Source organism: Cygnus olor, chromosome 1 (assembly GCF_009769625.2).
Source record: "Cygnus olor isolate bCygOlo1 chromosome 1, bCygOlo1.pri.v2, whole genome shotgun sequence".
In the NCBI taxonomy this organism is placed as follows: Eukaryota; Metazoa; Chordata; class Aves; order Anseriformes; family Anatidae; genus Cygnus; species Cygnus olor.
Genome location: NC_049169.1, coordinates 197,487,286 through 197,499,777, shown reverse-complemented (window position 1 = coordinate 197,499,777; position 12,492 = coordinate 197,487,286). Strand labels below are relative to the sequence as shown.

The window sequence follows — 12,492 nt, the reverse complement described above, 5'->3', positions numbered from 1 at the left end:
TGCTCTTATCAAAGTTGCAGCCAGACCCCTGTGCCTTAGGCAGACAAAACTCACAGCAGGTTCCAACCACCAGTAATCTAATTGCAGCCCCAAAGCTCAGACACCCGAAGAAGTCTTGGGTTTTTAGGCTTTCTTTGTAAAGAAACGACGCTTGGGTACTTTTGCTGCTACCCAAAACTGTTTTACAAATTGCTGAGCAGCTCCGGCAGATTTCACAAGGTGGCGATCTCCAGCCGAGCACCAGCCAGCCGTAACGCTGCTCTGAATTTGCCTGCATTTGAATTTACGTTTTTGTTTGTAGATTTAAGCAGTGGCAGCTTAAGTTTGAATGTTACTTCTCGTGCTTTAAAGGCCTGGAGCTCCACCACGACAGCGTTAGTACTAGCACAGAGGGAGGGGAAAGCAGAATCCGTGGAAGAAACTGAAACAAGCCTGGTACCTGTGGCTTCATCCTGGGGTTCCAGCGGATATAGTAGCCGACCCACAGCTCGAGGTGGCGCATGCTCGCCACAGGGTACAGGACATGGTTGGAGTAGCTGACGTACAAGGGGTTAGTGAAGTCCTCGAGCTGGCTGTTGATGTAAGACCAAAGCGACACAGTCTTTTTCGGAAGGCCCTGCAACAGAAGGAGTAGAGGAGGTTTTATTTCCCATATGAACGCTAGCATTTATCTACAAAGCTTTATGAGTACTTACAAGAGCACATACATATGCCTGTCATTAATACAGATCTGATTGCTTTTGCGTAGCTTAAAAAAAAAAAAAAAGCACTCTTCTTTTGATGTGGTTTCTGTAATCGAAGCACATGGATGCCTGCAGGCAGGCACACATGTGCCCTGGCACGGAAACACCCAGCTCCCAGTACAGCCCAGGGATCGCCACCGGTGCAGCAAGGGGACACCGCAGAGCTGGTGCGTGAACCCTCAGCGCCTTGGTTAAACCTCACCTCTTTAAAGAGCTCCGGGAGGACTTGCTGGAGGATTTAATTGGAGGGGAAAGAGAAAAAAACAAAACCATCCACCGCATTTGACTCAGGCCCTGATGTAGTGGAGTAATTAGGCCTGTGAATAGTCCCAGTGAAACTGGAGTTGAAGGGCTTCGTGGATTAAGTACTCCACTAAGCTGAGGCCTTAGAAGAAAAAACAAAAACGAAGCAAAAATCCAAACCCACAAACAGCAGGCAGGTTTTCATCTCTGGAAATGACCATTATTCAATCACTGTGGACTCCAGAGAAACAGGGACTCTGATTTCACTTCTGTGTAATGCTATCGCTTCTGCATTGTAGTAATTTTACTCCAGTTTTTAACCGGTGTGGTGTCAAATGCAATCACAACAGGCCCACACAGCACTGTCCTCGGGGATGTTAGGCTGCAACCTTTCAGTGATAAAATCCTTCATCCTCAGGTAGGGGAGAGAATGCACATCGCTCCTTTTCCTTCTGAGTCCCAGTTGGGGTTGAGCAGGGCAGCGTTTGAATGCATCTGACTGTACACATCTACACCCAGCTCCCCTGGAGCTGCTCACGAACAAACCTAGAGCAGCCTGCAGGGCAGAGCTGGCCGACGGAAGGACCTGGAGGCACGTCCTGCCTCGTGCTTGCAGCAAAATGCAAGCACAGCAAGAACACAGATTGAGAGCTGTTACCTGCTGTAACCTGTGTGTACACAATGGCGATGCACGCTTGTTAGCTCAAACCAACCTAAGAGGACCACATCAAGGAAAAGGGAAGGCAAAAAGGTACCAGTTTCCGCAGAAAAGATTACATTAAACTAAAGTTCACAGGAAAAATGGATTTCTAACTGGTTGGGAAACGCCAAGAGCTACTGAGCCAGCAGCAAGCAGCTGAAGGCCACGCTAAGAGTGGACCTGCCCAGAAGGGAATGGTGTTGCTCTGAAATGTAAAATCCCCAACTGACAGCAGTTGACACAGTACCCAGAACTGCACCTACAACTAGCTTTGGGGGCTAAAACAACTTCTCGGGCAACATCTGGCCAGCTGAAGCAATCACAGCACCATACCTTCACCTTGGAGAGAAGCAGTCTTACCTCCTTCACTCTCTGCTGCTCACTGCTGCACAGGAACGTCCCAAACAAACAGCTGTACAGGTGATCCAGGATGGTTATCAGGAAGTACTCGTTGAACTCAAACGCTGTAGGAAACTTTGGACAAAACCAGAAAATAGGTGGTTGGGGTTTTAGAACAGTAAATTGCAAATAAAAATAAAATTCTCCCACTCTGTGGTCTTAGTCTCATTTCTAAAACACGATTTCTCTCTGTTCTCTGGCTGTCTGGATACTCAGGATCATATTTGCTCCTTCCAGGAGCAAGAGTCTCTCTTGGAAAGCTGCTTTACATGTGCAGAGAGGAATTTTGAGCAAAAGCCAGAGGTCTGAAGGGTCTGACCGCTGTGTTTACACACACACAGTGCCGCTTCAAGTCAAAGCTTGTTCTGCACCTAACGACAGACCACGCAACGAGACCGTGGACAAAAGGCTGGAGCATATGTGAAATAATACATAAAAAGAAACCAAAATTCCCTGGCGCCAAAAGGAAATAACCTTTGTGCCCGACAGAGCACCTTGCAGAGGGAAGAGCAGGGAGGCAGCACGCAACACCGACCAGCAGGACGAACGGAGGTGCGCGGATGGGGCCGTGGTTGCTGTTGATGTACCACGCAGAAACGATCAAACATCACAGGGAGAACTGGCGCGCCACAAAGGGGCAGAAGGAATACACGCAGTACATTGCGTCTATGTGCAAGATGTGCTGGGGAGATGGAGGGGACAGCTGGAGGCCTTCCTCCCTCGGAAAACACCCTTCTCTTCCCAGACTGCCCTGGTTGCAGCTCCTGCCTCACTGGCTGCACATCAGGGCGTGGGCTCCTCAGAGCTCTGAGGAGAGGACAAAGGAAGTGACTTCTGAGGAAGGTAATTCTCCCTCCTTCTCTGCCTGGATACAGAACAGCTTCATATGGAGTGGCATCCTTTTTTTTACCCCCCATTTCACCTGGTATAGTCCATGATGAGCCTGATTTTTTCAGTCAACTGCCTGACCACTGCTGATATTTGCTTCAAAATACAGCACAGAGATCACAGCAGACAGTAAGAACTTCCCAGGTCTCACATACCTGGGGAGAAAAAAACCCACCAGCCATAAGGGATCCCTCCTAAACTATGCCTCTGCCATGCCTGATCTCAAGTGAGGAACTCGGCTCCTGGCTCTGTAACTCCAGCATGAATGAGGAGCAACGTGTTTGCCTTCGGGGGTACCATAGCTTTGTGGACACATGTGCCACCCAGCGATTTACCTGTCTTGTCATTTGCCAGACACAATCGATGAACTGGAGGAAGACAGGAGAGCGATCCGCGTCTGCGTGGTTCTTATCTCCATGGCCAACTCTCTGAAACAGAGCAGAACAAAGAACACGAGTCACTCAGGGCTTCATGGGGAAAAGCTGGGGGTCTCATCTCCGTCACCCAAGCCTATATCAACAGCTTTTAGAAGGTTCAAATGAATCTTGATTTTGCTTTGTCCTTATTAGTGGGTAAAGGAGTAAATGATAGCTACTCCCTTAGTCTTTGAAGTGAAATTTCTTTATGGGGATATTTTCATGTTAAATTAAAACAAGAGTTGTTTGAGTAGAGGCTCCAGATGCTATGCTGGCACTGATTTCAGTTAATAGCTAAAGTTCAGAAGGGAAAAAAAAAAAGAAAAAAAGCATGCTTTTTGCTTCGGTTGCAGCTGTTGTCCTGGCTACTTCAGTAGTAGAGTGTGCTGGATCCAACCACTACCTACAGCCACAGCACGTGGTGATAACCATCACGCAACACCTCGCAGCTTCCAAGCCCTGTACAAACAGTAACCCAGCCCATCTCCTGCCACCTCAGGAGAGGCAATTATGAAAGGATCCCTAGAAGTAGGCCTCCAACCCCGACCATGCTGTGTGGCCTTGGATAAGACATGTGAGGCAAGATTCCTTATTCCTAGGATAGTACATTACTGGCGTGTATTACCCGTGAGCCCTCAGCACGGTACAAAGACAGAACAAGAGCGTGTAAGTAACGGAGCAATCCCCTACCTCTTCTGTAACACTGTTCTCTTAGCAGAGGAAATTGGTATCATCTCCTTTTTACAGACTTGGAAGCTAAAATGCTCGTAGTTCAAACACCAGATAACAGTTTTGCTGATGCAGAACCTGAGTTACTTGGTGCCTCAGTTATCCTACCTTCTTTGGAAGTGGTGAACAGCATTCAAGCACACAACCCACCGTCATTGCATACGTTGTAAACAGACTTTGTTCTAGCCCTTGCCAAAATTAAACAACCACAAGAGAACAGCTATGAGCAAAACACGATAGGAACACAGACTGAAAGGATACTACTGAAGTGCTCTCCCAGTTCCCATCAATGCAAATGGTAACAAACAGCCAAGCCACAGGTTGACACAGCTGCCCCTCTGAAGACTCTAGGCACTCGTCCAGAAACTACTCAAGCTGCTGGTCTTTTGCCTAAACAATTAACAAGCCTCCCCAAAAGCAAAATGTGCCCAAGGAACATGTGAGATCAAGGCCACCAACAAAATCCCCAGCCTCTTCAATACCAAGGCATTTGTTAGATGACAGTGTCCGAGCAGTTTCAGAAAATGGACTGAACTGGAAAAGACAGACAAAACACCCCAGTGGTCCCTGCCAACTCCCAGCAGAAATCCTTATACTGAACCCAGGGCACACTGTTACGGTAAGCCTGGGCATGGGAGCCTGATATATCACTCAGGCACCTGACAGGTTTAATACCACCTTGTTCTTCATATCTCACCAAGACTGCCTCCAAGGAGATGAAGAGATGACTGCAATTATGGGCAGAAAACAGTACCAGTAGTATCCACCTTTCTTCTGCATGCTCAGCCGGGAGACTTCTCACAGAAAAGGCTAAACTCCTTTGAAATCATTCAAGTTGGGCAGTAACTTTCTGTTCGGTCCCTTCCAAGGGCCAGTAACTCACCAGCTGAAACCTGTGGCCGAAGCTCAGCCACTCCTTCTCCACTAGTACTTCGAAGCCCCTGATGGTTCGGTAGTAGCCATCTAACATGAGCAGAGAGAGGGAAGTGAGCTGGGCTGTCCGGTCCCAGCCATCGCTGCAGTGTACAACCACAGATGTCTTCCCTGACTCCACCTTGTCGGCGATCCGAAGGGCTCCAGCGAGAATGAGCTGGGACAAGTAAAAAAAAAAAAGTTACAAAAATCTGTTTGGAACAGAAACTACGCATGAGAAATGGGTAGTGACAACACAGGGCAAACCAAGGGCTCCATCCGCCTCAAGGAGAATGGTAAATCCATTCCAACTACTTCATAGCTAGGAGAGCAAATTGGTGAACACATTTTTTGTTCCAGCAAGATGACAACACATCTAAACCATAATGCAGGCACAACTCTAAAAGAGCCCCTGCTCTAAGCTCAGTCTTTGGACAGGTCAAGATTTGAGCCCAGGAGCATTCTATGTCTGAACATGAAAACAACTGGTCATTGTTTTGCAACTGCTCAAGAAGCAGACTGGCTCCTTTCTGCATTAACAGGCAGACAGTGCGATCTGGACATTTGTTAGGAGAGAAAGAGCCTAGTTTGAAAGCCAACATTTGTAGAAGCTGAAACATTTTGCCCTGGTCATTCTGATTCTGCTTGGATTCCCGAAAGGCTGAGGGGGCAGAATTCCCAACACCTGCTGATCTGGGCCAGGCAGTAATACCAGGATGCCACGAATCCCAGAGCAAAGAGGTTGGAAACTCTGGGACTCTTGTGCTCTACCAAGGGTTTTTATGATTACACATTACCCAGGAACACACTTCACTTTGAAAACACCAACTTTCAGTATTTCAAAACCTCCCTCTCTGGTTTTATCTCCCACCTCTTTAAAATTCCCCATTCCAAGAAACTGGTTTTGTTAATTTAAAATTTCCTATTTAAAAGCAACATTTTTAATCTTGAATTTTCTTATTAATTGAAAGTCTGTCACTGGAGTTAGCTCTGGATAATATTTCCCAATGAACAGACTGGTACAAACCTGTGACTACTCGGCCTCATCCAGTGGATGCATACCTTGATATGCTCAAGCCAGTGAGTTGATTCTAAATTAGACAGCCAGTGAGTCTCCTCGATATTGGGATATACGATTTCTTTCAGTTTTCTCAGCGACTCTCTCATGACATGAATATTGTGAATGTCCAGGAACACTAATTCTGCATTCTGATAGGCATCCTCGCTCTCATAGCCTCCTCCTTTAGCCTGAAGAAAAAGAAAATCCATAGAAAATTAACTAAGTGAAAGCATATTTGATATTTGATCCCAATAGTTTGTCCTGAGCAGGTATCAGCTGACAAAATACTCCAGTGACTATGCTATCTAAAGCAGGCAGAAAACACTGGATATATCTTACAATTGAGAACAAGCATGTACACAGACACACTTTGTCTCTCTTTCCTACAATAATAATGAATGCTATAACTTTTACTGAATAATGTCACATTACAAGCTTTCTTTTTCTCAGTAATTATCATTTATCCCCATTCAAGCTGCTAGCTCATTAGATTCACTACTCTGTCATTTACAAATTTACCATTCTATTATAGAAGAGTATATCCCACACACTAATTGCCTTTCCTAAGTAGTGGGAAAGTAAAAAATAATTCAACATTAGTGCAGCGAAGCAGTTCTACCATTAAAACATGGATTACAGTGACTGCATGAGACAACAGCAGGAAGAACACAGTGACATTCCTGAACATTAGAGAACCCCAGCTTCCTTCTGAAATTAAAGATCATGATGCCTTATTTTCAGATGTGCTGAGCATCTCCTGCTCCCTTCAGGGTTAACAAGTACAGAGTCTGGTACAGCCAGAGGAGGCAGTTTTTCAACTACATAGAGTGAAAAATGGTGATGTACATGATTCAGCATGCTAGAGTCTCTCTGGTAGATACTACTGACCTCAGTAGCCTGTGTCTTTTTCAGCCACCTTGTTTTTTTTCCTCTTCCAATCTCATTTCAATTTATGGATTAATCCAAATGGACCTTTAGCAGTCATGCTGACATCTACTGCTACCAGTACAGGTGTAAAACTGTCTAGAAAATCTTGTTTAGCAAATCTTCCGTCTAGCAAATCAGATCAGTGTGTATGTATCCTCACTGGAAAACTCTTTGTGATCCTTAGGAATGATCTGAAATGTTGGTGTGATGTGTGCTCCAGATGACTAGATTCCCAGCTTTTGACAAAGGAAAGAAAAAAAAAAACCTACTTTATTGGCTACAGCATTCACACTAGGCCTTGCATCAAATATGAAGATTTTATGGGACTGAGCATTAGAATCCATGATGGCTTGAAGGTACTTTTCATCTTCCTTGCTTCGTTTGCCACTCACTCCCACCATTGGCTGGCTACTGCGAGTGATGGTTGCTTGACTTTCTGGGTGAATCCATGACAATACCTGTGGAAACAAATGAGAAAGAAATGAGGGAAAATATGGATTCGTTAAACCAGTGAGGCGTTTCACCTGCAATGGCTTGCTCTGGGACCCTGCCATACACTAGTTGGTTCCAAAAGGCTGGAATCCATTAAATCGTGATTGAATGAAACTTACTGTACTTATTCACTCTGTACTTATTCATTCTGGTTACCTTCCCAAAGCTGAAACAAACAAGAGGTGACTGAATAGGCTTAAGTCTGAAAGTCATTGTTGTGTGAGTCACAAACACACCTCCTCACTCTGCAATCACTGGGCTATGTCTTACCCTACTTTATACCATATAAAATTTAAGCACTTTGGGAACAGATTTAATTTGCTGTAAGGATGAGAAGTAAAACAGTACATTTTCTGTTACTGCTGAAATAAACATCACAGTGATGTCATTTGTCTTGGTTTGATTTAATGAGCATTTTCTCTACAAGTATCCCTAAGTATTCCTCTATCCTAGAAGTAAGAGCAGGCCAGACAAATGTCAACAACCAAACAGGACTACTCTGCATTTCCCAGGAACTGAACTGAGATTCAGTCTGGGTTGTGCTAAGCTATCTTATCTTCTCATTTTGGTTTAGTCTACATCTCTTTCACAACAGTAGTTCCAGCAGACAATGCTGTGTTCTAACTCCTCAAACATGCTGCTGTCACTTTTATTATCCATTGACCATTTATTTGCTCCCTGGAATCCACTCAGCCCGATCTTGGCATTATTTATGGCTCAAAGGTATGTAACAAAGCCACATCAAAGCAGCTTCTCTTGTTGCACTCACTGGTATGCGTCCTCTTGATCTGAAAGATGCTACTCGTTTTAATTCTTCATCGGGAATGTTTACGGGCACAGCTAGAATGGCAGGGTACGTATCACACAGCTCATAGCGCTCGTTAATCTTGGTCAACCTCCAGCTTTCGTTGGGAATTCCCTAAAGAGGAAACAACAGCAGGTTAGCAAACAAGTTGCTCTGAGGCCTCGGCACAGTCAAATTCCAAGACTTGAAATTCAAGGCAACTTTTGTTAATGAAGGACATTTAGGGTCAGAGCCCAAGACTGCATTGTCTTGCTAACTTGCATTTCAGAGAGGTAGATGTTTTGCTCAGGTCATTTAAGAAAAGGAAAATTAGAAGACTGCAGGCAGGCTCATCCATGGCAAATGAACCGTGGAGGCTACAGATGAGGCGATCCCCTGAGAGCTTCTTTAACATAACTCCTGTTCTCACAGTGGTGCTTACAGGAGGGCCAGGAGCAGGGCAGAACCAGTGGCTGACAGCCCCGCTCCTCCCACAGCACTTAGCTCAAACGTGGTGAGTGGCAACTGGAAACAGAAAGCAGAGTTCCCAGACAGGATGGAGGGGAGGTCAGAAGGGAGAGCAGGCAGTAGAACACCTCAAAAATCAATGCCAAGGGACATGAAGAGACTACTGGGTCGACAAAGACTTTCCATTTGTAAATAAGGACTACTGTATGGCACAGGAGTGCATCCAGTGTCATTTGCTCAGGGGCATTTTGTACAGGAAAGTAGCAAAGGGTACTTCTCTTTCGTGCCTTATTCAGTGCCTGTGGCACAGCTGTGCAATCCCCTAACATCACCTATAGCCTCATAACTGCATGTTTCTAGCTGTGTGCCTGTATGTGATCTGCACATGGATGGGTACCTGTAGTGTTCCCCTCATCCTAAGCTATGGCAGTCTGACTTGGGCTGGGAGAGGCACACACTCAGCGTGCCCTAGGTGAGAAGCAACTCACAGCTTCCCAGACGATGCCCTCCAGGTAACTCCTGAAGCACAACAGGATCCTGAAAACCTGCAGACTTAGTTTGGCAAACGCCGGGAGGCAGCAGACAAAAACAGTGTGGTTCCTGCTGCATGCCTGCACGGAGAGGTTTAGACACATGCTGGGGGTGAGCACTGACACTGAGCATCTCTGGGAAGAAGTAACATCTACTACAGGTCCTCTATGCAGTGAGTATGGCCAGGGTGTTGAGCAGAGAGCCTGTTTTAGAGGAAGATCAGCTCTAAATATACGCTTTTGCTCTAATAAACACTGCTTCACTTTAAGGAGGGTGGTGGGAGGCTGATTACCGCTGCCAAGGCTCCCGGGGGAAACAAATGACAAATCTAACCCAAGTCAGATGAGCTGTGGCAATTAGGGCTGACCCACCCCGATGGCAAGCAGTTCCCCATGGGAGCAGTGAGTCATACTGTCAGAGCAGGTTGTGGACAGAAAGCTGAGGAGGCAGAGGACAGACCTCCTGTCTCATACTGCTCACGCCCAGCTTGTGAACCACCCTGGTCCCGAGGCCCGCCCTGGGATGGAAATGCTGCTACAAGGAATTAGCAGAGCTGCTAGGATCATGCGTATCCAAAAACCTCAGAGAAAAGCTGGTTTTTGTGCTGTCCGAAACCAAAAAAGCGGCAGAAACCTTGAATAAACTACACATACACACAGCCCAAACTTATTGATGGGTGTGAGCCCTGCGAGACCAACTGCTTTTGTTTTAAAGTGTAACTTCATGAAAAGTGTTGACCTCGAGTGCTGTGTTCAACTTTGGGCCCCTCAGTACAAGAAGGACATCGAGGCCCTGCAGCGTGTCCAGAGAAGAGCTACGAAGCTGGTGAAGGGCCTGGAACACAAGTCCTGTGAGGAGCTTCTGAGGGAAGTGGCGATGTTTAGTCTGGAGAAGAGGAGGCCTTATTGCTCTCTGCAACTACCTGAAAGGAAGCTGTGGGGAGCTGGGGGTCAGCCTCTTCTCACAGGTAATTAGTGATAGGACTAGAGGGAATGGCCTCAAGTTGTGCCAGGGGAGGTTCAGGTTAGAAATGAGGAGACATTTCTTCTCAGAAAGAGCAGTCAGGCCTTGGGACGGGTTGCCCAGGGAGGTGGTGGAGTCACCGTCCCTGGGGGTGGACGTAGTGCTGAGGGACATGGTTTAGTGGGTGACGTTGGTGGTAGGGTGATGGTTGGACCAGACGATCTTGAAGGCCCTTTCCAACCCTAATGATTCTGTGATTCTGTGCTCAGCGTGTGCTGTGCTGTACGTAGTAAGGCTGAGAGCTCCTAGGTCCACCAGCTCTACAGCCAGCCAGGGAACAGCAGGACTCCTGCTCCTGGGCGATGCTGTGATTCAAGGCTCCTGTGCCAGGGGAAAGCTGGCACTGTCCATCAGCAGTGATCAAACAGATTGCTACCTGGAAGTGAACTAACAGTAAATGACTAAATTGTCCTCAGTCTTATCCTAATGAGTACTGTGAGAAACAAAGTTGTGTTTTTGCAGTAGAGAACTAATTTTCTGTATTTCAAGGTAGTTAGGTAGTCATAATGAGAAATGCTAAGTAGATAAGTGGACAGTAGAAGGCCTCGCTGTTCCAAAAGAAGGTGGAAGGTTGAGAAAAACAGGATGAGCAGTGTGAGAACAGTAAAACAAAGATCACAAGTTCTCAAAACATAAGAAAGGAGAAATTAAAGGGTTGAAAAAAAGAAAAAAATGTACATATATGGTATAGAGGAGCGTCGAGTAGCTTGTGAGCCTGTAGTACTCAGCCAAGGAGGAAACAGGGGAGGTGATCAGGCGTCGTGTAATAGGGAATAGAAGGTTATGATTTGTTTACTAAAATGCACTCCTGATTGGCAGGACGCCCGCCATTGCAATCGCGAATAAAGTAGCTTCACAGAAGATCCTGTCTGAAGAAAATTATTTGAGATGTTTCTCACAGTACGTGACTGTGCTGCATCCATCAACAATGCTCGGAGATTTCACCCCTTCCACCCCCAAATTAGAATCAAAACTATACTGTTGGCACAGTCTTGGCAAGTAAAACGGGCTGACAAGCAGTTGCACGGAAGAAGAGCTTCCTTTCATTCTACTGATGCTCACAGAGAAGATTAAGCAGTCAGTGGCACTGCAAAGCATCCTCTTCACAACACTGGGCAGGATGGCTTCAGCACACGCTGCTTAGTCCAGAACTGACACCTCCAAAGCTCCAAGTCTTGCAGCTGCCACTCTTGCTGCCACCGTGACAAATCCGAATGAAATCCTTTCTCTACAATAGCCCAGACCAAGAAAATCCATGACAACCTCCAGAGAAAGAAAAGGGTGTGTGTCACTGAGGTTTTCACTTCCTTTGAATCACAGGGGATGTCTGCTTTCCCCGGCACAGGAGCCTTGAATCACAGCACCACCCAAAGAGGACTTTGGATTCAGATCATGATTTTCTCTAAGGACTCGAAGCAAGCAGAATTAAGCAAAGTGGGCTAAGAGGAGGAGCTGAATTCACATCTTCCCAGGACATTTGCTGTGATGCGGTGTAACTAATGCATTTATTCGTGTTGCGTCAGATTTGCACTTTCTCCAGCTGGAATCAATAGAAAAAGTTAAACATGATGTGAGGAAATACCAACGTGCTTTATATAAGATGCACTGCACTGCTTCCTGGTAAGTGGTAAGCACCCAAAAGCCTACTATCAAGGCAACCCAAATTGTTACTGATGCAACTCAGGAATCATCTGAAGGCTCAGGACCAGCACCAGGAGCAGGACGAACTCAAGCATGCCTCACTAACGGGGTACAGCAATCCTGAAGCTGCTGGGGAACGTGGCTGCCAAATAAGCATGTTAGTTGACATGCTGCCCCAATTGGTGCACAAGGTCTGTCTTCTCCAAGGCTCTTCTGATGCCTTTTCTGGGATAAGTACTAATGCTCAGCTTAACATCTAGTTAAATCCCAGCTATCTTTTTTTGTGTGTTACCCAGTACATTTATACTTCCAATCTGCTGGCAGAGCATCTTCATGCATGGATAGAGATGCTCAAACACCATCACTCAAAAGAGAGACTGAAGCTATGCCTGAACTTGGGATGAAGTCGCCCCAGTGCTCGGTTACGCTCCTTACAGCCACATCATCTAACCAAAAAGACACAGCTGTTGCACAATCTCCACGCACAAAGCAGACTCAGTTTTCCTCTGGCTAGTCACTCCTGCCTTACTTCAGCC

At 46.2% G+C, this 12,492-nt stretch overlaps 1 protein-coding gene across 5 annotated transcripts in view; it reads right to left on the bottom strand.

Annotated features, from left to right (window-relative positions):
- MTMR2 (myotubularin related protein 2) overlaps positions 1 to 12,492 on the bottom strand; it is a 61,456-nt gene that overhangs the window by 2,519 nt on the left and 46,445 nt on the right. For all 5 annotated transcript variants that reach the window (XM_040544190.1, XM_040544195.1, XM_040544193.1 and 2 more), the window contains 7 exons: positions 8,279 to 8,428; positions 7,287 to 7,475; positions 6,093 to 6,278; positions 5,002 to 5,208; positions 3,309 to 3,401; positions 2,047 to 2,160; positions 440 to 616 (listed from right to left, as the gene is read on the bottom strand). In XM_040544190.1, the coding sequence (XP_040400124.1) occupies positions 440 to 616; positions 2,047 to 2,160; positions 3,309 to 3,401; positions 5,002 to 5,208; positions 6,093 to 6,278; positions 7,287 to 7,475; positions 8,279 to 8,428 (1,116 nt within the window). The remainder of the gene's footprint in view (positions 1 to 439; positions 617 to 2,046; positions 2,161 to 3,308; positions 3,402 to 5,001; positions 5,209 to 6,092; positions 6,279 to 7,286; positions 7,476 to 8,278; positions 8,429 to 12,492) is intronic.